The 27145-nt window shown below is 41.8% G+C and overlaps 1 protein-coding gene and 1 long non-coding RNA gene across 4 annotated transcripts; one reads left to right on the top strand and one right to left on the bottom strand.

Moving 5' to 3' along the window:
* Window positions 1-1228: 1228 nt before the first annotated feature.
* Window positions 1229-25727, top strand: RRP1B (ribosomal RNA processing 1B). 2 transcript variants are annotated; one of them, XM_027741892.2, is made up of 16 exons: window positions 1229-1431; window positions 6277-6359; window positions 6834-6891; window positions 7938-8023; window positions 9081-9142; window positions 11648-11777; window positions 13173-13237; window positions 13746-13909; window positions 14122-14213; window positions 14984-15081; window positions 15559-15578; window positions 15977-16105; window positions 16873-17615; window positions 20319-20465; window positions 21193-21259; window positions 22350-25727. In XM_027741892.2, the coding sequence occupies exons 1-16, from the start codon at window positions 1299-1301 to the stop codon at window positions 22538-22540; spliced, it is 2268 nt and encodes a 755-aa protein (XP_027597693.1). In that variant the 5' UTR covers window positions 1229-1298; the 3' UTR covers window positions 22541-25727. The 2 variants fall into 2 exon arrangements, with proteins under 2 accessions (XP_027597693.1, XP_039236127.1); XM_039380193.1 differs by lacking the exon at window positions 1229-1431 and having other exon boundaries at window positions 6279-6359; window positions 6768-6891.
* LOC113998853 lies at window positions 13113-27145 on the bottom strand. 2 transcript variants are annotated; one of them, XR_003544628.2, is made up of 3 exons: window positions 26922-27145; window positions 18694-18764; window positions 13113-15449 (listed from the first exon to the last, which is right to left on the bottom strand). It is a non-coding gene; the product is annotated as an uncharacterized LOC113998853 (long non-coding RNA). The 2 variants fall into 2 exon arrangements; XR_005563132.1 differs by lacking the exon at window positions 26922-27145 and adding an exon at window positions 19456-23885.

Raw genomic sequence — 27145 nt, 5'->3', positions numbered from 1 at the left:
GCGGGACGCGCCGCGCCGTGGCCACACCCCCTTCGCACTTAGTGGGCGGGGTCGGGGTGTGGGCTGGGCGTGGTCTCCAGTCAGGCTCCGCCCCCAGCCCCGGCCGGAGCGGCCCAGGGAGACACCGGGACAACGCCGGGATAACACCGGGAAGCCGGGAGCGGGAGCCCGGCCCTGCTGCGTTGTCGCTGTGTTGACGGCTCCAGCGGGTGACATTATCGAGCGTACCTGCAGTAAATTCGCTGAAGACACCGAGTTGAGCTTGTTGGGAGTGTTGATCTGCTGGGTCTGCAGAGGGATCTGGACAGGCTGGATCGATGGGCCGTGGACAGTGGTGTGAGGTTCAACAAGGTGAAGTGCCGGGTCCTGCACTTGGGTCTCAACAACCCCCTGCAGTGCTACAGGCTGGGGGGAAGAGGGGATGGAAAGTGCCAGGTGGGAAAGGGCCTGGGGATGGTGGTCAACAGTCAGCAGAACATGAGCCAGCGTGTGCCCAGGTGGCCAAAAAGGCCAGTGTGACCAGCAGGAGCAGCGCAGTGATTGTGCTCGGCAATGGTGAGGCCACACCTCGAGCTCTATCCAATTCTGGGCCTCTCAATTCAGGAATGACACTGAGGTGCTGGAGCAAGTCCAGAGAAGGGCAACGGGAGCTGGTGAAGGGTATGGAGAGCAGAAGTCTGATGAGGAGCGGCTGAGGGAGCTGGGGGTGTTTAACCTGGAGAAAAGGAGGCTCAGGGGGGACCTTATGGCTCTCTACAACTCCCTGACAGGAGGCTGGAGCCAGGTGGGAGTCGATCTCTTCTCCCAGTCAGCCAGCGACAGGATGAAAGGACACAGCCTTAAGCTGGACCAGGGAAAGCATAGGTTGGACATTAGGAAGAATTTTTTTCACAGAAAAGGTGATTAAACATTGGAATGCGCTGCCCAGGGAGGTGCTGGAGTCACCGTCCTTGGAGGTGTTCAAGAAACGGCTGCACGTGGCTCTTCAGTGTCTGGTTGACAAGGTGTTGGATCAGTCACAGGTTGAACTCGATAACTTCAGAGGTCTTTTCCAACCTAAATGATCCTGTGGGGTCCCGGGAGCCCCAGGACCTCCCGCGTCCCCGCCCCGCTGAGCTCCCGAACCGACCGCGCAGTCCCTCCCACGACGCTCCCGGCGCCCATCCCGGCGCTCCGCCTTCCCCGCGGTGACGGCAGAGCGCGGTGCCCGTGACGGCATCAGGCTGAGCCCGGCGCGGCGCGGGCAGGACGGGCCCGGCCGGGACGAGGCTGGACAGGGACAGGGACACGGCCCGGCCATGGCTCCCGCCGCCGTGCAGCCGCCCGAGGTCCAGTTCGCGCAGCGCTTGGCCGCCAACGAGAAGCGCATCCGGGACCGCGCCCTCAAAAAGCTGCGGGGCTACATCGGAGTGCGGACCCAGCGCCCCGACGGTACGGCTCGGGGGGAAACCGGGACAGGGACAGGGATAAGGATCTGGGACAGGGGTCTGGGACCGGCCCCGGCGCCGCCTGGGCAAGGGGGGAGCGGCGGCCCCGGCGGGCGGACGGGATGGGGAGGGAACCACGTGCGTGCGGAGGGCCGAGCCCCGCCTCCTGTGGATTCTTTTCGTTGTTATTCTTCCTTTTTTTTCTTTCTTTCTTTCTTTCTTTATTTTTCCTTTTTTCTATTTCTCTTTTTTTTCTTTTTTTTTTTTTTTTTTTTACTTTTACGCGTATATCTCATCAGTAAGAAGTATTCCCCCCGCTGCTGCCGCAAGCTCCCCCAGCATCCCCCAGCTGCCCTTAGAGAAGCGGAAAGACTCGTGTTTCCTCGCCCCCTGAAGTGTCTCCGGGCACTGGAGAGGCTGGAGGGCTCGGGGAAGATCCCCTTGGACCGCGGGAGGGTCTTGCTGGCAGCATTAATATTCCCGGGATGGGAGGGGGGTGGCTCACGTGCTCCCGTTCGCAGGAACAGGATGTAAATGCACTGAACTGATCCAGGCTGGAAACAGCCCCGTATGTGCAGCATAAAGTTTTATTTTCAGTTATTTCTGTGAGGTGGTGGCCGCCTGCTTCCATGAGTCATGTTCAGGAGCATTGGAGGGAATTGAGGAAAGCTCAGGAGTATTTCAGCACTTGTATAATTGCTGTTGATTCTGTGTTACCCGTCTGGGTTACTCATTACCTCCACATTCATGGTATCGAAAGCTTTTTTTCCCAAGTTTTTCCAAAAATCCTACTTGGAGCTGCGTACTGGCACCTTAGATCCAAGAGTTCAGTGATGTCCCTGGAGACAGTTTGAATCTGGCAATGCCAGTCTGAAGCTGCCTGCACCTGAAAGTGCCTCCTGTGCACTCTTTCCACATGGTTGCAGGTTATATTATATAATAGATATAGATTAGATATAGATAGATTATATTATATAATCTATCTATCTATAAAAGTATATATAATATATATAGTATATAAATAAATAATTGTCATTTTCTATGTAAAAAATATATTTATAAGCTATTTTATACATTATTTAATTATATATATATATTTAAATTATATATTACTACATAGTGTGTCTATGTTTTATATATTGGTATATATTATACATACTATATTATTTATATAAGTATTTTATCTTTTTATATGTATATTATAATTTCATATTTTATATTTATATATTTTATAAGCTTATGAGGTCAGTCATAGCACTGTGTGAAGTCATGGATCCAGCTCAGTAAACCTTCCTGTTGAAGTGATCAGGAGCACATTGCAGAGATCCCCAAGGGATCCTGGGCATCTCCAGTGTTTCTGGACTGCTGTTCCAGCACAATATGGTGTAAGCTGGACACAATGAGGAAGGGAATCTGGTCATGAGCATTTTCAGAGCACTGAGTCTGACCTCATAAAGCTTCCTGCAGCATTTGGGAAACTGTTACAGAGGTTTATGCATCCACACCTCTTTGGGTTTGGGGAATTAGCCTAGACCTGATCTTGTGATCTAAACTGCGCCTGGAATGCTGGTTGCAGCTGAGTCAATTCCTTGAAAAGACACTGAGGAACAGATATTGTTTCTTCCCTACACAAATAGTATTTGACCCATTAGCCACAGAGGGAAGGGCACACAGAACAACCTTACAGGGTCAGGCCAGGGAGCCAAACAGCCCGTTATCCCACTGGGGACTAGTACAAGCGAGTGTACATCATATACCTCCCAAGTACTTTCTGACCCTCTAGCTGTTTTTAGCTCTGGAGACTCCCTAAGCTCTGGAGACTTCATGGCTTCTCTGTGTTTCAGTAGTGCTCTGTGCATCCCACTGCAAAGTGCAGATTCCTTTGAGTTTGTGGAAGCAGCCACAGGATGGACAGGAATGCCCTAACTGAGGGAAGAGGCTGCAGGTGCAGCTACTCCCTTAAGACATTATGAACCCACCACTGGGAAACTGCTCAGTTGGGATGTGAACATTTTGCACGTTAAAATCAGCACACCGTGACATGCAAATGAGTAGGAAACAACAGTGACTTATTTCCAGAGCTCTTAGATTTACTTATTGTTAAGTGCTATTCAAGCTCATAGTATTGAAGTAAAGGTTTACTTCTTTGGGCTTGGAGAGAAAGCATGTTCAGGAGAGAGAATTTTTTAAAATTTATTTACTACTTAGCAGCCTTATATCCATCCAGCATTCTGAGAGGATGAGACTCACAGCCCAGGTAAGATGCCCTAACTTGTGGAGTTGAGAACGTGCTGAGTTTTGAGGGAAGTGCTGGAGTTCACCTGATGTTCACCTCAGTCAGGTGTTTCATAGGTAGGACTGCTCAGAGTGGTCTGTGCTGGGGAAGCTTCTCCAGAGAGCCAGAGTTCTTAATTTCCAGCGAGAAATTAAACTCTGTGGGATGCACAGAACTACTGAAGTCATCATGTGTGCAGGTGAGCTTGGATGAGCACCTTATTCCTTGGAAGAGATCCTTTTTGGCTTTTCTTTTTCTTGTTAGCTGCCTTGAAGGAGAAGAGCATGCTGTACTCTGCCACTAAAAATAGGAGGGTGTGTTTATAAAGGAATTGATGGAAGAATAGTAAAGGGAAATAACTTAGTAAAAGAGGAAAGATTGCTGGGTGGTTTTCTGTCTGATAGAGCTGCACTTACTTGGGCCCAGATCTACAAGGCATTTACATAGTTTCCACTGAAATGTGACTGTGTGGATCTCATCCTTGGAGACTACCTAGAATAGGAAAAATTGCAATAATTTTAAAGGTAGCAATGTCAAAGCAGCCTAAGTGCCAAACAGAAACGCTGACAAGGCTTGCATTAAAGTATCAGTGAGAGTAACATTACTAATCCAAACCCCCACACTGGGGGACAGAGTTACAATCATGCCCTAAATCCAAAATCTTTCTCGAAGTAGCTTTAAGGTAAAGAAGGCCTTCAGTTTTGTGCACTGTGGTTGCTAATAACAGTACATTCAGATTTAAAGTAACCTTGCTTGAATGATTATTGTTTTCCAGCTGTGGCTGGGGACGGCACATAGAGTTGAAAAACAGAAAACACAATCTTGAAACTACTTTTTGAGTGAGTAGGATAAGAAATTTGTTCTGAAACCTTTTGGCTAAAATCCTATGTCAAATGGACACAGAACTGCCCAGGACACTTTAAAAAGCCCTTTGTGTATGAAAAGCAACCTCATGGAAAGTCTGTTTTCTTCACCAAAAGGTTTGTCCAGCCCTGGAACAGGCTGCCCAGGGCTGTGGTGGAGTCCCCCTCTCTGAAGGGATTTAAAAGATATGTAGATGTGGCACTGGAGGACATGGGGGCCTTGGCAGTGCTGGGTTAATGGTTGGACTTGATGATCTTAGAGGGCTTTTCCAACCTAAATGATCCTATGATTCAGTTCTATGAACTCCTGAGCCATCTCTATGGGCAGCAAATGACTGTCCCATGTCTCTGTAGGGTTAATGCTGCGTGTGAGGTTCAGCCTGCTTCTTACCAATATGTATATAGCATATAATTCTGTTAAGAAATCTTATTAATTTTATTATTTCGATATTTTGAAATATATTAAAATATTAATATTTCAATTTTTAACATTTCGATATTTAATTTTAATAAATAATGAACTAAATCGTTTCATATTTAATCTTACCATTACTGTCAAATCTAAGTTAAATTTATAATTAATGCTTAATATTACTGAACTTGTTGCTTCCTACATAGCATTTTGCATATTTCCCTCACTCAGCTCTACTTCCTTTCTTTTTAACTAAGCACAACTGCAGACAATTCAACTAATGTGTTTGTAGTTTTTTTTTTGTCTAAGTGATGCAGTACTGATAATTGCTTTCAAATGAGTTGGTCCAAGGAGGAGGTGCACAATTTAGATCTAGCTCTGGGTCTCAGGCTTTTTGATTGGGAGACCCCTGAAAGTTTGTCAAAAGTGACAATGATCTTTTTGGAAGAGATTTGAGCTTACTGAAGATGATTACCTTTCTAAAGTGATTTTCTTGCAATTACTTGGGAGTACTTAATAGGTCATAGTTTGAAAATAGCTGTAGTAGGTCATTGTAGCTGGCTTGTAACAATATACTGTTATAATTTTACCTCTCAGGAACATAGTTGATGTCATGAAAGATCCAGTTTTTGAGCAGCTATTCCTGACAGTAGAATTTTATTTCCCATGTAATACTTTCCTTCTTTGACGTGGGAATTTAACTAGACTTTTTATACTGTCAACAATGAAAATATTACTTGCTAAATATTGTTATTAAAATTCAAGTGTTACTACATCTCAAGACTAACTGTATTGGAAGTATTTTCATTACAGTTGCTGAGGGTTTTTGATTTACAGTTTCATACAGAAATAAATGTGTTGATTGCTAGAAGTTTATTCTATCAGAACAAGCCCCTAGTAGGAATAAAATTATTGGTAAAGTGGGAATTTACATAAAAAAACCCAAAACAAACCAAAAAGCCATATCAGTTATGTTTGAGGATTTGCACCTCTCTTGCAAAAATAGTTATGATGCCCTCATTAAAAATGTCTTTCAGACTTGGTGCTAAAAATATGCCAGAGGGATTTATCAGAATTATCTTGGTATTCATCTCACCTGTGGTTTCTTTGAAATCTTTTTTACTTTGGCACCAGGTGGAATCACAAGTTGCCTTCTAATTAGTGCGTTTACAGCAGCAACCAACATTTACCCAAGAGATACAACAAAACCAGAGAAGAAAGAAGGGGAACTGCATGAAAATATTTTTGTGAAAATGGGGGGCTTTTTTTCGTTTCATTCCAACTTCTTCTGTACTGTAGGTGGCTTCAGCCAGGAAGAACTGCTGAAAATATGGAAGGGCCTCTTCTATTGTATGTGGATGCAGGATAAACCTCTGCTACAGGTATAGTAACTGTTTGTATATTTGCTTGAGTGTGTCTGGTTTTGGAGTCCCAGCTCTCAGTAACTTCATCAGTTTTCAGATCACTTGTCCTTCTGAACATTTATCTCACACACATGGCACAGACAGCTCCACAAAGACCTGTCTGAGAAGAGTGCCCCTAAAGTTTTATATCATTTGTTAATTCAAATACACGGGATTTTCCTCCTGCTAGTTTAATTTTGTCTGCTGTCAGAAAGATGATTTGTGCAGAGATCTGGTGAAATGGACAGGTCTTGATACCCCTGAAACTTCTCTTCCAACTGACCTAATCCCAGTGGAAGGGTAACTGCAGTACTAAAGCAGCTGTTGAGAGAATATTTTTCATTTTGAGAGATGTTTCATGAAATTTTTACTTCCTGTTTTTTCTAGTTGTGTCTTTAGTGAGGAGACCAAGCTCTGACCTGTGCTACACTAACTATATTTATTTACTTAAAGGAGGAACTCGCAGCAAATATCTCACAGCTTATGCACGTGTTTCAAAATACAGAAGCTCGTAAGTACTATTTAATTATTTAATGCTTTATTAAGGTACTTTAATTTTTGGTGATTTTTAGGCCACTACCACAGTGCCAGAATATAGTCAGACAGATAGGGATGCTCTTTGGTTTTTTCATTTCCTTTTTGTCCAGCTGGTGTGTGTGATTGCATTAAGGGAAGCATGAAATGCAGTTTGTTTGTGGCTGTTGCAGAGGAAGAGTTGTATCTCCAGTGTGATAAGGGGGAGACTTTGCAGGATGGATAGCAAAACAAACTTCTTCCCTTGCTTCTCCATTCTGCACAGACTGTTCTGTGTATTTCCTGCTCAAAACCAACCTTGTTTCACGATTGTTAAGCCTCTAATAATTCAAAATGCCCTTGAAATACAGTGCTCAGTCAGTGCTAAAACTTGCATGGATAGAAAAGGGTGCAGAATGGATATTTTGATCTCACTTGTTTGATGTCATGAAAGATCCAGTTTTTGAGCAGCTCTTACTGACAGTAAAATTTTATTTTCCACGAAATACTTTACTTCTGTGATGCGTGAATTTGACTAGAATTTTTATACTGTTCATACTGAAAATATTATTTACTAAATATTTTTGTTAAAATTCAGGTATTACTACATCTCAAGACTAACTGTATTGGAAGTATTTTTCTTATAGTTGCTGAGGGTTTTTGATTTACAGTTTCATACAGAAATAAATGTGTTGGTTGCTAGAACTTTATTCTATCAAAACAAGCCCCTAGTAAGGAATAAAACTATTGGGAAAGTGGAACTTTACTTAAAAAAAAATCAAACCACCAAATTAATACAAAGCAGTCCCATAATTAAACTTTATAAGTAGATGTGTGTCTTTTCTTGTGCTGCTCTCAAGTTTAATTGACTTCTTATACCAGTCTCAAGCATGTCTTTCCATAGCTCCGTCCCTGTCACTGGGCAATTCCCTAGGGAACTGCGTCCCTTTCTCACATGGAAGGGATTTCCTGAGATTCTTTCAGGTTAGCAAGATAACCTGTTGTGCCAGACATGTAGGTATTTTTCCCCTCCCTCTCTCCCAGGACACCTGTTCCTCCAGACCTTTTGGCAGACGATGAGCCGCGAATGGACTGGGATAGACAGCCTGCGCCTCGATAAGTACTACATGGTAATAGCACATCTAAAAATATAAATCTGTATTTTACCTAATAAGTTTTTCTCCTAGAAGAGATGTGGTGGTGGTGGTGGTGGTGTGCTGGAAGGCAGCTTTGCCTGAATGTGCATTTATGTATTTTGTAAGACAAGACAAGGGACCATCCTCGTGACTCATTGCAAAAGATACTTGTTTTAAAGGCTGACACTCACCACTGCAAATCTAAAAGCCATTGCAGTTTATACAGTGCTCAAGTGCTTTCTCGTCTGCCTTTATAACATAGTGATTATTCTCATAGTATTTATATTCCATATACAAATCAATCTCAAAGGACACTGTACCAACATAATTATTTAGATCAGACTGCTTAAAGACTTCTTTATGGCTCTGTATAAAGTAATTGTAACTAGAGCTTTAATTTTCTGCCATTAAAGTATCCACTGTAGTACATTCAGCTGTCTGAATTCATTCTATAGGAAACAGTATATTAAAACAAGCAGTAAAATCAGTGAAAGAAGAACCTTGAAAGACCTGCTTTTGTAAGGAACAAAATCCCATTAATCTTTGTCTTTGAAAAAAGTTAATTGCAGCACATTCACTGCTGATTTTTGTTTCACAGTGTTAGCAGATACCAGTTATTTCAGTAAGTTGTTTTGAGCCAGCTGAATGTAGCTATTTTACATATGACTGTCTCTTAGTGCAAGTTTCAAGTTAATTAAATTACTATTGTTGTCATCTGTCCCATGTTGTTCCTTCAGTTGAAGCTGTGAGTTTTCTTAGATTTGGCAGCACTTATGGAGAAATCAGAGTGATGGAGCAAGAGGAAGCTGATAGAGGAAATGGTCATGGATGTTTCTATGCTTAGTATATGAAAATAGTTTGTTGACTTTTGAGCTTCACAGCATCCTTCTGTTGCTTTAAATGATAGACCAGCCTCTCAAAATGTTCATGAGGCATCTTCCACCTTCTTGCTACAAAGAGGTTTACTAAGAAGTCTGTTCTTGTTTCATTGACAGTGACTCCTTTGCCTGTTTTCATGAACAACATGTATAACAAACTTTGTACTTTGCAGCTGATGCGTCTGATTTTGAGACAATCCTTTGAAGTGCTGAAAAGAAATGAATGGGATGAAAGGTAAGGAGATTCCTGAATGGAGTTGCATCATAAAGAAGTCACCTAATTTACCTTTTATCCAATATATTTTCATTTAATAGATCCTTTGTTTCCATAGGTGGCTCTGTTACAGAGTCTTAACATTAAGGTTTATTTGTTCTTCAGATCACTTACGTAGTTTAGAAACAGTCAGGTGTTACACTTCTTCAAGTTAGATACAGTATTTAGTGTATTTAATTTTCCGACTTAACCAGAAGAACTGTCAATACAATATCATCTGCAGAGAGATTAGACAGGGAACCTTCATCCCAGAAAATATGGAAAAGGAATTTGTTCATTTGTTTGTTTATGTTGTTTTTTCTGATTGGTTGTGACTTTTTTTTTTATTTTTATTTTACTGTGTTTAATCATGGTGACTTCTCTTTTGATAAGGCAGAACTCCTTAACTGTAAACTATCTTCCTGTTTATTCTGTACATCAGTGATTTGGATTGTATTATACTCTATCAAAAGGCAAATAATTGCAGTCACTTGCCCTATCTAGAGCTCTTGTGCCACTTCTAAGCCTTCTGTCTTTAAACTGATGGAGAGATTTAAGCCTTTTAATTGAAAGTGCTTGATAATCACTTGTTAAGGTTATCCTTTCTCTCTCTTGCCTTCTGAAATGTGGAATGCATCCAGGCATGTTTTTGTGGAAGAACAAAGGAATGCAAAGCTAAAGTGCCCCACATTCCTCCTGTTCCACCTTAATTTTGCATTGAGGAAATGCAGAAGGTTGAAGAGATGAAAATGTTCCTTGACAAGAGCAGAAGGTGTGGGAGGGAGTTTGATACAGCCAAAGCCTTTTTTCCCCACACAGAGACATGATCACCCAAACTGATCTCTGACAAGGTTTCTTATGGCTTTGGCTTCCATTTTTCCAGTACCACTGGAAGGATGGCCTGAAGGCTGTTCACCACCAGTGGAGGCAGTGTGGGAAGAGAATCTCGTGATTCCTTTCTTTGCAGAGTGAGGGAGCTCAAGAACTGCCTTTCCCTCCTAAATGGAGCCTAGAAGCTGCCTGGCATGTCTTTCATTTCTCTTTTCTTTTAAAATGCTTTTGAAAGAAGGTGTATTAAACTGAAATAATCTTTGTGGATTTGGATGCATTGAATTCTCTTTGGGACTGGAAACATTTGTTCTGGGCAAAATTGTAGGAAGTGCCAAAGAACGCCACGGGAGAAATCTTGGAATATAAATAGCTTCGCTTTCCTGAAAGATAGCAATGATAGGCCTTGGGAAAAAGAAAAGAAAAGAAAAAAACAAAAGAAATGGGAAAAAGTCACAATTGCTGCTCAGCTGCAGCAATGAGAGCATGTCTCTGAGCAATGTCACTCCAGCAGTATTTGTTGGTACCCCAGAAGTGAATAACTGAGCCACAGAGCTACTCGTACACATCTCAGTCAGTTCTGGCTTGAACTATTGGAATGGTGACTTTTTTTATGCCTAGTTTGGCTCTCAATCTGTTCTTCAGTGTAAATGTTTTGCTCTAAGGGACAGTGAATAACATGATTTAACAAAAGCAAAGTCTGCACAGTTTAAATGAGTTTGAGAAGGTTCAGTATTAAATTTAGTCCTTGGGTGTTGACCAAAATGGAGATTGTCTCATGGACTTCTCTTCCTTTCCTATCATCATGTCTAACTGTAAAGGAAAATTACTGGCATCTCTGGCTATGTAGAAGACCTGTATCTAGAAACTGGGTCTCATTTGTGCCTCTATAGGTAGATTCTAGAAAAAAGGAAAGTGGAGGCATGTTACTTTGAATTTTACTGCACTGACTGTAGCATCCTTCCCCTCACAGACCCAAGTGAATGAATTCTCTTTATTGTTATTTCCTTCTTTCTTTTATTCACTTCCCTCTATTTACCACCATTGGCAACTTCTATCTGAACAAGTTATGTTCTTTCACATTCTCTTCCCTTTCTTTCCTGATACCCTTTCTCTTCCCTTATCTATGTTCACCTCAACTTCCCACCTACAGCTTTCTCTTATTCATCATTAACAAGGGCAATTTTAATTATTCACAATAATGCCAGACCCAGCTTTAGCAGTGGCACAGTTCCATCTTCAAATGGAAGGGTACAAGGTGCTGCCCATCAAGGATGGATGCATGTGACAGCTGCTCAAATGGCAGAATTCCTCCTCCTATCCATCAATAACATGGCATAATAACCTTCAGCCAAAATTAAGGTGTGAATTCTAAAACAGTGATTTTCATTGTAGCAAACTGAGTTGAGTGGATTGTCTGATGCTGCAAAATCATCTCAATCATAAGGAGTTCTGATCTTTTTCAAAGTTTGCTTTAAGATGTGAAAATTGACCTCTGGATTTATTTCTCATGAATGTTGGATATCTGTCCAGAACTGTAAAGAGCTGGTAAAGCTGTGAATGACTAGAGTTTGTTTTCAAGGCAAAAAAAGCATGAGCAATTGAATAGGAATATCTTCTTTTTTTTTCTCTTTTCATTTTTCTTTTTTTTTTTTTTAGTCTAGTTGAACCATTGCTGCAGCTACTAATGAAAGAAGTTATGGACCCAGACAGCAGTGCTCCCACTGGGATAAAGTTACATTTCATTGATATCTATCTGGATGAATTGGCTAAAGTTGGTGCAAAGGAGGTTAGAAAATATGTTGTCATTTTCTTCCTGGTTAATGTTAACCATAGCATGCAACATTTTAGAAGAAACATCATTTTTGCATCATGTATTTTTTAACAGTTTTAATTGTAACCTAGACACATTGAGTAAGCATGAAGAAAGTGACTTACTACAAGTTATGCTTTTACTTTTATTCATGTCTTTGACAGCGAGGATATGGTAGTTTCTCTCAAGTTCCTGAGTACTGCAATGCTGCTCCAAATTGAGGTTGGAAATAGCAATAGAAAAGTTAGACCAGTTTCATTTGTTTGTTTCAACAGAAGGGACTTAGTGTCTTCTCCCTTGTGTGAACATGTTTTCCAGTCTTTGCTTTTGCAAAACCCGACATCAAGCCTGCTCTTGGCTCATTGTGTAACACCTAAATAGAGGAAGAAAGTGAGCTTTCAAAGCTGTCTGATATTTCCTTACTGTTGCCTGTGCGTTGTGCAGTTTACCCTCCACATCCAGTTGCTGGGTTTGCTGGTGACAGTCTGTCTTGTTCTGCTGTATGTTGCTGTTGCAGTTGCCCTTAATTTTGGCTGATGTTCCAGTTTTGCAGCAACTGGAAGCCTGTTACTGCAGCTGTTGCTGCTGAACGTCTTCCAAAGAGCATTTCTCCTGTCCCTGCACTCTGCCTGCAGCCCCACACTCATCCCAGACTCCTGCTCAGTTACCTTCCCTTGTCTCTGGCCTCTGATACTTCTCCTAGCAATGGGCAACGCTGTTAGCAATTTTCCATTTGTGTTCCTTGCAGTATTGCAAGCAATCCTGCCTGCAGCTTTTGTGCTTCTGGATTGTGGAGCGTGAGAGAAAAGATCTCTGCAACAGGGAAGTGCCTGTACTTGGAGCCCAAATCATTTCTGCAGCTCCACAGGCACAAAACTGTAGCTAAGCCTCAGGAGTTAGTCCCCTCGACTATTTGAAACCACCGATGATGCTCATAAATTGAATTCAGGGAAGGATATTTATCTTTAGCACTACTGTAGCTGACAGGGTTTTGGTCCAAGGAGTCCAGTTAAGAGACATCCAGATCTTATTCTTGTCTGCTACAGACCTTCTTTGTGAAAGTGCATGAAATTATTCAAGCTTTCTCTGCTTTATGTTTCCATAATTAAAATAAGAAGCTTTGTTATATTTTTGTACTCAGCAGAATAAAATCTGCAGGACAGTCACTGTTTTTATAATACTTCCAGGGAATATCTGGGAGTTAATTGTAGCAGTGGTAACAAAAAGTCCCTAAATACTCCTGTCAGTTGGACTTAGTATACTGAAAGACTTTGTTAAAGAAGATCCCCCAAACACCAAATATTCAGGGAATTTGGGTGTACACATACAACATTTATTGTACTCACTACTTTTTTCTTTCTCATCATGCAGCTCACAGCAGACCAGAATCTCAAGTTCATTGAACCTTTCTGCAGACTTGCTGCCAAATCAAAGGAGTAAGTTTAATGAAAAGACAAATATTTTTTAAGAATTTAGAAAATCTGAATTTACCACTCCACATGGTAATAAATGGATTGAAGAAGAGTCTTAACCTCAGAATGTAAAGAAAGAAGGTTATTTTAGCAGCCATGTGCACAGTCATTTGAAGATAACTTGTGTTTATCAAAGGTGTAGGTAATCATGGATTTATAACGACTATAACCAACCTCTGTTGGTTAATATATCTAGTTATTTTATTTTTTTTAACATGCATAGAGCAGCTGAGCTGGTTGTCTTCTTTGTTGTTGCAATGTATTATAGAGCACCATATAAGCAGTGAAAATTAAGAGAGGGACATTAGCATCCTGTTTGGACTGAAGGACCAGTTCAGTTCCCTCATCTGAAGAGCTAGATGTTCTTCCACTTCTTTCTCTGTGTCCCTCAAATTTCCACTCTTTTAATGTGAGAGGGGAGGGTGTTTACACTCCTGCCTTTCAGCTCTGTCCCTGCTCTCTCCTCACGCAGTCGGTGTTTGCTGCACGCTGTAGCCACCGGAATCTTTGAGCTGATTGTGGATCAGTCCCCCTTTGCCATCGAGGACCTGATGAAAGAACTGGGCAGCAACAGTGACGAGGAGGATGTTTCTGAAGAAGACAAACAGGAAAAGGAGGAGGTGCCTAAAACCAAAGGTGAGGAGGAGGTTCTAAGTTGCCCTGGTAAGACTTGATAGGATTGAAAAATCTGCTTCTGAAAAATACATTTCTGCTCTGTTCAGGGTGTTGTAAGGATAATTGTGTTTTCCTGTCTTCCCTCCAAATGCGCTTAACAAAGCTTGCACTTTTGGATTTACTATCTCAAACAAACTGAGCATTAATACTCAATCTTTTTTCTATAATTGCAGACAGATGTTTTTCAAGAAAATCAGTGCAGAGCTCTGAAAAAACAGAGCATATTGATAAAAAGGCTGATAACGGGATTGGGACCGTTCTTCAGGTTTGTGGCTTCTTTGCTCTGTTATTGATACTCCTCTCTCTTCTTTTTTCCCCATCCCTTTCAAAAGGTACAAAAATAAAGGGCATTAATGGATAAATATTACAAAATTTTAATTCCCTTCTGATTTAATGTAAGGTGATGTTAATGTAATGTGTACACTGTGAGTTGTAGTAAAATAAACCCAAGTCTAAATTCTTCTTTTCCTCTCTCCCATGCCTTCTGTTTTCTGCCTCTCCCTGTTTCAAGACTTAAATGCCAAGTCACTGTGGGTGGTGAAGCAATCAGCTCTAAGTTTCATTGACAATAAGGGCAAAAGTAATGGATGATGGGACACATAGGAGTGAGAGTAGCATGCTACAATTTGGGTTTTCTAGATCCAGTGCAGTGTAGTGTTTTTGACAGATCCACCCATCAAACACACATGCAGGTAGATACACTTTGTGCTTCTGTGGCTTTCGAGCAAGAATTAGGACATGACACACTTTAAATCTGACATTTAACTAAATATTTATGGGAGTTTTGAAGTAGGTTGAGCAAGAAATAAGGTTAAGAACATCTGAGACAGTGATACTGAGTTCAGCTGTTCTGTTAATGAAGCAACAATCTGGAAAAGTCAGTATACATGTTTGAAGGGGGCGTAAACTTCAACAGAGAAAAATATTTTGGGTTTAAAAGAAGTGGCTGAACTCAATACTTGAGGTGTTGGTAACATGAGTTGCATTGGGTTATCTTGCATGAATAAACTTGTTGTTGTACTTCCCTTCTGACAGTTTGATTACAAGGCTGTTGCTGACAAACTCTTTGAATTGGCGAGCAAGAAAAACACACCTTCCCGGAACAGAAAGCGTCTGTACAAGCTGGTCAAAAAGTGAGTTCTGTGGAAATACACCATGTGCCACCCTGTCCTAAACAACTGTCACTTTGCTTTCTGTCCACTCTCAGTTGTCCCAGTGACAATGTCACGAGAGCAGGTCACAGTCCTGGATGATGTGCTTGAGCTGCCTGAAGCCTGTGCTGCTGTTCCTCACTGGTGCAGCTGCAGCCAGCTGAGGTTTTGTCTGCACAGGGTGGGTTTGTGCTGCAGGATGTGACATCAGGTTGTGTGTGATGCAAGGCACAGATATAGAAGTGTTAAATTGCTGTTTTCTCAGTGCTTTCGGTGGTTTGGTTTGAGTTTGGGGATTTCTGAGGCAGGTCTCTTCTGAATGGGCTCTTCCTGTGCAGAATATGTTGTTCCTGTTTTGACAAAATCATAGTAAGTACAGTGATACTGTTCTGCTACTGTTATTATTAAACCAGTAATACTGATTTGTTTTTTCTTTTCTCCCTCCCTCCCCACCTTCAGGTTCCAGGACTTAGCAGAAGGTAAGGACAGAGACAGTAGTTTCTTTCCACTAAAGGATATATAATGTTCCCATACCATGTGTATTGGAAATATTTTTTCTTTTTTTTTAATATGTATTTTAGGAATATCATTTTAGGGGGTCGTGTGTTTTTTTAAATCTCTTTAAGATACATTACATGTTTTTGGTGAGATGGTCAAATCCCCCTCACAATTTGAGCAACCCCATACTTTGTCCTTAAATGAAAGATGATTATTTTTACTTAAACAAATAGGAATCCGTCGAGTGATTTTCCTTCAGGTTGAGTGGTGAAAAAGGAGTTGTTTTTTCTTTCTGTGGGAGTTCTGCTGTGTATGAACAGCATAACTGTTCATAGAAATAAAAGTATTAGTTTTCTGATACCTTATTCTTCCTCAACAGGAATCTTCCCCCAAGATATTCCTGAAGATGTTTCTACAGATGAAGACGATGATGATGAATTCAGCAGGCGAAGGCGAAAGAAAAAAGCTGTCAAGCCTTGGAAGAAAAGCGAGTTGGAAAAAGTAAAAGGTAAGGCAAGATCAACATTTGGAAGAGAGAGAATCTGCAGTGTCTTGAGCAGTTTGGCCAAGTGTCAGATACAAGCTGTTCTGAAGAAGGCAACACTTGTCCAGAATGTGCTGATTTGTATCCTGTTGCGATGAAGGTTAAATGTGAAATTAAGTTCTCTTTGAAAGTGGTGGGAATTCTCTGACCAATTTTGAGGCAAGCATTACCTCAGAAATTTCTATCAAAAGCAGAACTGGAAGGAGTTGTTTGCATTGCTCCTTTGAGCAGTTGCATTTAATGCAGGAAAACAGAAACATGTCAGTCTTAAAACAGGATGACTTAGAATATAAGAATTTGGGGGTGTTTCTTGAAAGGTGAAGAGGGTTAGTGAGAACAAGGTGCAAGTATCTGTATCATCATGGCTTGTACTGATATTACACATGCCCAGCCATGCCCAAAAATATCCAACCAAACTATTGAACCCCTGAGTTGCCCTTCTGATGGGCTGGACAGGTGGGTAATAACAACTCTTTCTAGAAATACTGCTATAAAAAATAGGGTTGCCACAGGGAATGATTGGCAGAATATTAATTAGGACAGATGTCAGTGGACTGCAGTGTCCTGACCAGGCGTAACAGTAAAACTGTTATGTGGATTGATAGCAGGAAAATGGTACACCTGTTTCAAAAGAAAAGAAAAAGAGCAAAAACAGGATAGAATTAACTTGTTGTAAGTATCTTTGTGTTTCAGATCTGTGTTATATGGTATTCTTTTTGTGATGGATTTAGAGGATAAAGAAGAGCTGTCAAGTGTGAAGATGCCATCAGTTCCCCAGAAGAAGAGGAAAAAAAGGAAGAAGAGGGACAGCCCAAATGCTGATCCTGGAACAGCTGATGGAAATTGTGAGAAGGGAATAGCTGAAACATCTGGATCTAATGTTTCTAGCCAGGAAAAGGTGCCAGAAAATATCAAGGAGAGGAAGAAAAAGAAATTGCTACTAAATGAGGCCAATGAGACCACAAATGTAGCAACTGACACCAGAGAAAATCACAGTATCTCTGCACAGAACAGTCCGACCGATGGAGAACAGAGTAAAAAGAGTCAGCTGAAGAAAATGAATCCAAAAGTACAGAACGTTCCTGCGAAACCAGTGTGTCAGAATGGACCAGCTAATGCCAGTGCAGCAGAGGGTGTCAGCCCATCTGTCACACCCTTAACTCCTAAGGCTGTGAAGAAGAAACAGAAGGCAGGGGCTGTCCTGGTGAATGGGGATCCCCTCCTGCAGCAAAGTGACAGGAAACCCAACAAGGAGGGATTGCTGGGGACCCTGCCAAGAAATGCAGGGTCTGAATCTGTGCCCTCCGGGAAGGTCACATTGAAGACAAAGACAAAGCTCGTTGGCTTGGAAGGGATGAAAGTCTCCAGTCAGAATGCAGCAACCTTGAAAAAGAAGAGAAAAGTGAAAGAGGTGCTAAACTCTGTCGAAACCAACGGGATTCTGGAGACTGCGTGCAAGAAAAGCAGGAAGGGGGTACGTACATCTCATTCTTTTCTCTGCCTTCTTTGTGAGCTGCCAGGCTCAATTTCAAATTTGGCTTTAGCTTTCTGAGTGTGGGGCTCAATGGGCTGAATGCTGATGTCATCGTGCATTGTCACCAAAAAGAGCTCAATTCCCTAGAAATCCACAGCTGCTACAGTCTCATGCCCTCCTGTGCAATGACACTAAAACCTGTGCCAGATACTCAGCCTGAAGAACCCATCTAGCTGAAATTTGGGATGTTACAGGATGGAGTTGTTTTCTTTTTTTTTTTATCTTTTGTTTGTTTTTTTTTTGGTCCCTGGGTTAATTATTCTTTTGCATTGTGTCTCTAATTGGTCTCACAGCATGTTCACGAAGGGCATATTTTGGCAAAACAATGAGAAATCGGAAGATGGAGCATCCTTTTTGCAGCAGCAGCACACACTTAGATTAGTATAAACTCCTTGTGAAATTGCCCACAGTAATTCCAGGAGTGGCTTCTTTTGCTCACTCACTTCCCCATCTTAAACAAACTGATAGGGCTGTCTGGGGAAAGCATTTGGGGAAAGATGGAACAGAGGATGTGATCCTGTGACCTTTAATGTCATCACTGCCTGTATGATCATATTCATGAGCAGTCCAGTTTCTTATAAAGACAATGTTTTTTCATTAGGAAGGTCTGATTGTAGTCTGGTTCAAAAATGTATTCATTGCAGTTTGGAAACAACCTATTTTTCTCCCCCGCCTCTACCTCCCACCCCTGTTTTCTTCTTGGCGATAAGTAGAATAAGGTTGATTTTTCTCAGTGATTTGAGAGTCAAAAAGCACTTTTCACTGTATATTTTTGATAGTGTGGCTAAAAGAGAGAGTGCAGGGGTTGTCCCCTCCCCTGCCACTGAAGCTCTTTTTAACTGCTCACTTTCCATGTGCATATTCACCCCAACACTTTTAGGGGTTCAGTTACATTCCTGGAAGTCTTGCTGGCAGTCTCACTTTAGTGGAAAGAAGATTAATAAAACATAAATGAGATTCTGAATACAAAACAACTCCCTCTGACTTAAAAGTGCATGTTTCTAGCCCATCAGCTCACCTCTGACTTAAAACTGTAGGATTAGTTAAGTAATGCAGCTTGGTAAATGAAGTTGGTGTAACTCCTCAACCCTTCAAGGGAGAAAAAATGCATCTTGAAACATTGTTTAAATAGTAATAAAATAGCTTTGGCATTTTCTGGGTTTTGATAGTAAAGTACAGAGCAGGAAGAACCAAAAACATCCCCACTGTGCAAACTGCATTTCTTTCACTGCAGGGCTTCCAAAGCAGAAACCATTGGCTTTGTCTCCTGTAGTCTAAATATTCTATGTTGCATACCTTGTCTTTGTCTATAAAAATGTGATTTCTAAGAAAATATGATTATGCCACCCCCATCTATTTCTATAAAACTTAACTGCAGCTGACCAACAGGCTCCAAGACCTGAAATAGATTCAAGATAAAAAGTTCCTGGAAACTTCAAGGAAATGAGTTGTTGGCACAAATTAACGTTGGCATTGAGGGAAAAGCAGCAGCACAACCCCAGTCCAGGTGGTTGTGTGTGTTGAGTGGGAACGGGGGAGGTGGAGAGTAGGAGAGATGTTTGGGAGTCAGGAAGAGAGTGAGAGTATTGGGATAAGAAACAGGAGGGCAGGGTAAAGCTAAAATGCACAAATGTGGAGGAAATAAAGCTTTGCTAATTTTGCTTTCGTTGCTTGAGAAATAACATGTTGTTTTATTTCCTGGTTTTAGTTACGTAATCCTGGCCTTGTGCCCAGTAATGAGGGGCATGTTTTGATTCTCGATTTCAAGGGCAACACACACCTCCAAAGAATTAGCTTCAAATCCTGAGAGAGAGGAGGAGGAGGAGAAGGGGAAAAAACAGACAAGATCAGCATTATTTCACAGGTGTATCCAGACTTCAGGAAGCTAAAAGTCTTGTGATTTTTCACTTTATTGAAAGCACAAGTGATTTTCAAATCAAAAGAGGCCATATCCCCTGGACATTTTCCACAGCTTGTCAGTGAACTGCTTTTGGAATTTCACATCTGTTGGTTGATGTAAAGCATAACTGTGGACTGTAGTCCACAGGTATCTGACTGGTCCACAGTCTGTAGACAGCAGGTTAGAAAGCTCTGCCAGTACAGGCCCTAAGAATTGCCTTCTGCTGAAGGGAAGAATTACTTTAAATGCCACAAGAGTATGAATTTGAGGCAGCAAACTAGAAGCAATACACAATAGCTGGATTTCTGAGAGTGTAAAGACTTCATACTCCACTTTATTTTTTTCTCCAGAGTCTCCATCTTAGCCCAAAGCTGGGTTTGTTCATTGGTTGTGTATCTTATGCATCCAGAGGTACCACAGAATAGTTTTTGCTTCTGCTCAAGGGAAAAAAAATCACTTGTGTGCAGGAGAGCTGGATCAATCATAAGGCAGCCTCATCCACATGGAGAAAACCTTGTTTGTTTGCACTCTGATGGGCCTGGCAAATCTGTTACTAGTTCTTCCGTCTGTGCTTTGCACTGATAGTTTCCTATTTCTGTACAGAGCTTGCCTTAAATTTCTGCTTTCAGTCGTGCTAATTGCAAAATTTTGTCTTAAGAGTTGACCATGATGATGAGCCAATGTGCTAGGTGTAGTTTATTGCAGTACTGTTGTACTGAAGCATTTTTCCCTTTCCTTCACAGGAAAGCAGTGATGCTCTGTCACCATTAAAGAAAAAGAAAGCAAAACCAGGAAGTGATTTTGTAAAATTTGAGAAAACAACTTTAGCAAAGGGAGTGTTCTTCAGGAAGGCCAGAAGCGCCATCTCTTCCACCAGGACATCCTTGCAGGTGAGGTGATCTCACAGAGGGACAGGCACAAGTCTCTTCCCAAGAGACCTGCCCCACCAAAGGGTGTGACCTCACTTGTGCTGTCTTTTCCACTCTTACCATGAGCAGATAAAACTGGAAATGCTGTTGCATTTTCCTGTAGACAGAGTCACATATGGCTCCAGAGTTTCAGAAAATGAGTTGAAGGCACCTCTAAAACCTCTTCTTCCCTCCCCTCTGCTTTTAAAAGTACCTTCTTGTTGAACACCCACCATTCTGAGTCTGCTCATTTCACAAGAAAGCAAAAGCATAAACTGACTTTCAGTCTTGCAGAGTGACTTTGAGCCTCCATTTCTTCCCATTTGTGGAGATTTTAACAGCACAGGGCTTCAAAAGACTGCCCTCTTTTCTGAACCTTTTTAACATGTAATATCTTTTCAAAGCCTCTCAGCACTTTGAGGCCTGAGTGCAGTGGGGCCACTCTATTTAATACACAAATATGTTCTTGTTTGTTGTTGAATTATGTAATGACATTAAGGAGAGTATGTGATTTCTCCACAAATGGAGTATGTTTGCTTTTGGCTAGAAAAACAGTGCTATCTCAGCAGGATCAGTGCAAGAGGATTGGGGCAGTTCCAAACCAGATGAAGGAAGTAGGCTGCTTTACACTGGTGGGATGCAGGTAAAAGAACTCCTAGCATTGCCTCAGAAATCTTATTTTATTTCATGTCTCCATTTTGTTTTATAGCTGAACAAGCTGCAGTCACCCAGCTGCAAAAAAGTCACATTTGGCTTGAATAAAAACATGACTGCTGGTGAGTCTGATACATCTGTGTGTGTCCACAGTCTCTCTTGTGGCTGAGGGAGGGGGAAGCTTCATGCACTCACACACACCTAGAGAACACCTCTAGAACAGGATGATTCTGGTCCCTTTTTTGTTACAATAATTGTATATAGTTTACAAACCCTCCTCAAGTTCCTTTTCAGAGGAGATGGGAAAGTTTAGGACATTCAGCCCAACAGCTAGACTTGAACAATTCCAGGGTGCTGCATTACTGACCTGCAGAAGGAGCCTCATAGAAGGAAAACTGCAGCAGAGTGATGGAGTCGCCTTCCTGAGCTGCCTGTTTGCAGGGCACCTCTGAGGGAAACACGTGGGTTTCACAGCTTTCATTGCTCACTTGTTTCCCAGGACAAAGAGTGCTGATATGCTGATAAGATCAGACTTTAACATGGCAAAGTTTCCTTTTTATCTTGGCTGCCTGTGGTTTATTGATGGTCACGAGTAGATAAATGTCACTTCCCTTCTGTAAGCAGTGTTTTCCCTGTTTAATAAATGTCTTGCTCCATAGCAAAGAATTGTATTTCATGTATTCATTTAGCTAATTTTTAACTCACTGAGGTGTGCAGTAAATCAAGTTTAAATTGAGAACAGTATATTTAAGTATATGTCTTTATGTTAATACAACACAGCTGCACAAAATGAAAGATAAGTGCCTCTCTGCTGGCAGAAGGGATGACCTTGAGACACTAGAGCAGTGCTGTTCAGCAGTCAGAGCACAGACATTGCTTAGCCATCATAAACTCAGGAGTAGTGTTCTTCAGGATAGCTGGAACGCTTGTGTCTCAGGAGTAGGCCCAGGGTCTCTGGTGGTCTGTGGAACCATGGGAATGGTTCACAGCCTCTCAGTGGATTGCAGCAGACCCTGTTCTCCAAGGGACTCTGCTAAGAGATGCACTTCACCACCATCTCTTTGTTTCCTCTGCAGCCTTAGGCTTCTGATCCTTAGTGGAATTAAGGCTCTAGGGCAGACTTGCAGGGCTGGGCAATTCCACAGTTGTTTGACGGGTCCAGTTGTTCCAGCAGCTGCATTTCTTCTAACTTGTTGGCTTGTTTTTCAACAGAATTTAAAAAGACTGACAAAAGTATATTAGTGAGCCCAGAAGGACCCTCCCGTGTGGCTTTCAATCCTGAACAGAAACCTCGTCATGGGGTGCTGAAGTCACCCACAGTTACCCCAGCAAGAGAACCCCAGATGAAGAAACCATTTACTATGTCAGCTAAGAAGAGACCAACTGCTGTGGACTTCTTTTAAACCAACAGATGTGGCCTACTTTTGTACAGGACATTTTGCTAAGCTAGAATGTTCTCTGGAGGTATTTTGAACTTCTTTATTTTTTTAAGTTAAATACAAATTGTATATACAAAATTCTGATTGTGACCTGGGTCATTGCTATTTTGAAACCACTTCAGCTGTATCTTGAAATACTTGTTTTGTCTATTTGCAGAAAAGAAACAAAATCCAGTCTCTGCTCAGGTTTGGTCTACAAAAAGTATGGTCTCTGCCCATGTCATTCCCAAGAGACTTGTCCATTTAATTAAGGAATGTTCAGGGTTTGATTGTTCCAGTGATTTTTTATTTTTTTGAGCCAGTGTAAGACAACTTGCACTTCATGCTGTTAAACTGTCTTTCATTGGATAGGGCTTAAAAAGGAAAAAGGCAATGTAGATTTTAAGCCTATGTGTGTTCATTATTTTAAAATTTTACTCTGTCATTTTTCGTGTGTCACCCTTGGCATCCTGTTAATTCTTCTGGAAATAATGATTACCTCATGTCTCTGTTTCATAACAGCTGGACTTGAGTAGCTTTACAGGTAGCAAGCAAGCTTTCCCTGGGATAAGAAATGCCTCGCTGCTCAAGTGGTCACTGCTGCAAGTAAACCTTCACAGCTGGTTGCCTGCTGAGTTGGGGACAGCCACCACATTATTTTCAGTAACACAAGTGCCAAAGCTGGCTTGTGCCTGCCACATTGTAAGCTGGCTTCTTCCCTCCACTGTAACTGAAATCGTGCTCTTGCGCGGGAGAAATCTTTGATATTTCCGGGTCTTTCCCCCCACCCCCGCTGTTGCCTTTCCCGAAGGTCTGACAGGACTCCTGTTTTTCTGCTTTAGCAGCTGTTGTGTCACCACATGGTGCCAGAACTCAGATCTCATTCAGTGAATGAGCCTCTGGTTGTACTGAAGCGAGCTAGATCCGTGCAGTGCATCTTTGGGTAGGACACACGTCTCTCTGAAATCTTTGGTGCTTCTCAGTACAGGTGAAACTTTAAAGCCCAGGCAGCTTAGTTTTGGTTTTGATGTAGAACCAGAAGAACTCTGTCTGCAGCGTTTCCTGGCGTTAAGTTTTTATTCGGGTATTTTATCACTACCCTGCATGTTTTGTTTTTTAATTTGCTTCTTTGGTAAAAAATGAGGTGCCTTTCCATGAGAGACCATTAATGTTCTCTTTGGGGGAACAGTGAGGAAAGGGAGAGCAAATGAAAATAAAAACTCTTTTGATATGATTGGAAGACTTGAAATTTTTTTTGGAAGTTTTGCTAATGCAAATGAGACAAAGGCTTTGCAGCAGATCTCTACATTAGAGCTCAGCTTGAAAGCACAACCTGGTGCCAGAGCAAAGATGTTCCTGAAGCTTCCCCCCAGTTCTGGAATTCTGTAAGAGAGAGGGTGGACCTGCTTCATTACCTTGTCGTATAGTAACTGGATTATCAGTTAAATAAACTGATAAATGTTTAGCTATTTCAGCCAGCAGAATTACATTTTGTGTCATATTTGCATACTTCAATACTGGTTTTTACCAGTTCTTGGTGTTGACTGTCCTCTGCCAGACAATTCCTCTTAAGCAAGTGGATTGAAACTGTTCTTTTGTAGCTTATCTAGAATTGCTTCAAAATACTGGTGTACTTGCAGATTGCTGGTTGGTCTCAGCTGCTCAATTCTTATCCATCCCAGTTCTTGCACTAAGTTTGCAACAGTCCATGGTTTGTGGTACTGCCAGAAAGTCACTTTGCTCTTGTCTTTTCTCATTTACAGCGAAGGACTGAATTTCATTTGGTTTTGGTTTTGTTTTAGGCTATATTTGTTTGACTGATCAATAAAGAACTCTGGAGAATACACTGATAAAATTAATGATACTTGTTTGAGCAAGTATTGCTCATTTATGTTTTAAAAAATTCTCATTGTATATTAGCATAATGGATTTGGTTTTTTTTTAACAAGGTGATGGTAAGTAGGGTGTGACAGCCTGTTCAATATGTTGTACTGTTATTTTGTACTGTGGGTGAAAAGTCTGTTGTGGAATATGCATAAAAGCATTTGTATGTGCATGGTTGTTAATGCCTTAGGTTGAAGATGCCACATTCCTCCAAGGATACAGATGCAAACAATCAGTCGGTGGGTCTGGTGTGCACAGAACAATCCAGGATCAGGACACGCTGGGGTTTGGTTTAGGTTTGTCTGGTTTTGGTTTGGTTTGGTTTTAATACATATAACTTATTATGGAAATGTATTTAAATGGTTGTCTGGATCCTTTTCTGTTGATCCATTGAACCTGTTGCTTGTACAAATATTTCGTTGCCCACGGTGTTAAATGGAGAGGCCAGAAATGGCAGTCAGATTTTGATCTATAATTTTAGTGATGTGATTGCTTGTTGGGATTCATCTTTAATCCATCTGTGCCATGAAACTGGTGGAATGTTTTGTAAATATTACATATATAGTGTGTATTGTCTTCAGTGGTGTCTGGAATTTCATTCAGTACAACTTTACCAACAAAACTCACTGTCAGTGCCGTTTGATTGGGTTAAATTGAATACAAATAACCCAAAATATTTGGATAGTGACAATTCCAATAAACACTGAAGACAAAAACAAATGTGAAAGAAATGTAACATCTGGGATATCCACTGCACAGACACAATGGTACTGTAAGGAGAGATGTATTGATGGGAAAAAAGAAAGGAAAAACTCATCCGATCTGTTTGATGTTGCTTCACAGAGTTTTTTTTCATAGTGTTATTCCATCTTTCCAGCTGCCAGCTATGCTCTGAGTCACAACTAATGTGACATAACTTTTAAAGGACAGTATTTTGTAATGATTGTCTCTGCATTTTGTTACGAATCTGATCAACTTTCTCAAACTCTTAATAGTTGATAATTCTTTATAGCTTCAAGAGAACTCAAAAGCACAAAATGAATTCAGCAAGGCAAAAAGTTGAAGTTGTATTTAAATGATTGGATAGGCAAGGTCTTTTATAGCCTATGAAAGCTATGAGACTTGGAAAGCATCAAACGCCTTTTGTCATTTATTACCTGTGCTTAGATTTAATTATAGGCAGAAAAATATCATTTTGTGTACCTCTGCAAGAGCATTGTTAATACAAATACAGTGTCTAAGCATTGACATCATTTAATCTAGACCAATAAACCATATTTTTTGTGGACATTGTATGTTGGCTAAATCTGTAAATTTGGGAAATGGGAGGATAGCATCTGGGGGGCCACTTGAAAGTACAAAAAAAGTTGTTCTTGCCAGTGTGCAACTGCTCCCTCTCTTTTTATTTTATTTTTATGGTGTAAAAAGCCAAAACTGATGAAGACTCAGACACATTAGGAGTAGGTTTGCAGTAGGATATACCTGTTCATACACCTTGAACTGCTCCCCATAGAGAGCAGCACCTAAAAGATTGCTCAGGAGAAGCAAGTAGATCACACACTGTCATTGCTTGACGATAAAAATTGGTGATTGGAGTGATAACATGGCAAGATGTGTACTGCAGAGGGCCAAAGCAGGTAAGAGATGGACACTCTGAAAGCTGTTGGCCTGTTTGTTACCATCAGCATGCCCCATGGAGTTATGTATAGAGAGGAATCCCACAGAGAGCTGCATCCCCACCTCAGGTGCTGACAGGTCCTGCACCTGCTCAGGATCAATTACAAAAATTAATCAGGTTCTCCTGACAGGCACAGAATTTTCAGAAATGCAGAAATAATTATTCAGACAAAGAAAACTGATCTATCCACACCGGTGGCAGTAGTGAAGTTAAAACTTAAACCCCCAGATAAAATGGGAACAGATTTCCTTCAGAACTCAGTCCTGTAAAAGAGGCTGGCCCGGAGCCTGTGCAGCGTCCTGAGGGAGCAACAGGGTGTGGCTTCATCCATGGACATGTTAATAAAAGATGCTGATTTTCTAATCATGGTCATCTCTGCCTGATCCATTTTGGAAGGAAGGCACCAGAAATTTGAAACCCAATGGCTGCACAGTCGCTGTGGCCAAGTCTGTGCTACTGGTAAAGACATTCCAGAGCCCTGGTCCCAAGGCCGAGCCCTGAGGGACACCCCTCATCCACGGCCTCCCCCTGGACAAGGAGCCACTGGCCACAACTCTCTGGCTGCATCCCTGCATCCAATTGCTCATCCCCCGAGTAGCCCACCCTCCAAACCCACGGCTCTCCAGTGTGGAGATCAGGATGTCGTGTGGGACCGTGTCAAAAGCCTCCCAGGGGTCTGGGCACACCAGGGCCTGCAGGTCTGGGGGCTGGTCTGGAGGACCATGGGCAGTCTCTGGAAGAGGAGCATCATGCACCTCTCACTCCCAAGGCACAGGAGTCAGCACGGGCAGCAGCTTCTCCTACCTTGTGGGAGCGGGTGAAGGCAGCAGGGGCAGAGCCCCGGGCCCTGCCCCACACAGCCCCTGCTGCCCCCTCAACCCATGGCCTTGACACCTGGAAGCCCTCAGGGCTCAGTGGGAGGGAGCAGTGGTGGAGGGCAGTGCTGCCAGTGCCAGAGACTTAGGAGGAGCCTTGGTCTAGGACAAGGAAGACGTGTGGAAATGCTACATGGACCAAGAGCTTTCCCA

This window comes from Pipra filicauda, unplaced genomic scaffold, assembly GCF_003945595.2.
Source record: "Pipra filicauda isolate LSUMZ 115617 unplaced genomic scaffold, ASM394559v2 scaffold18_size4552066_pilon, whole genome shotgun sequence".
NCBI classification, from domain to species: Eukaryota; Metazoa; Chordata; class Aves; order Passeriformes; family Pipridae; genus Pipra; species Pipra filicauda.
This window is presented reverse-complemented; position numbering and strand designations above follow the sequence as displayed.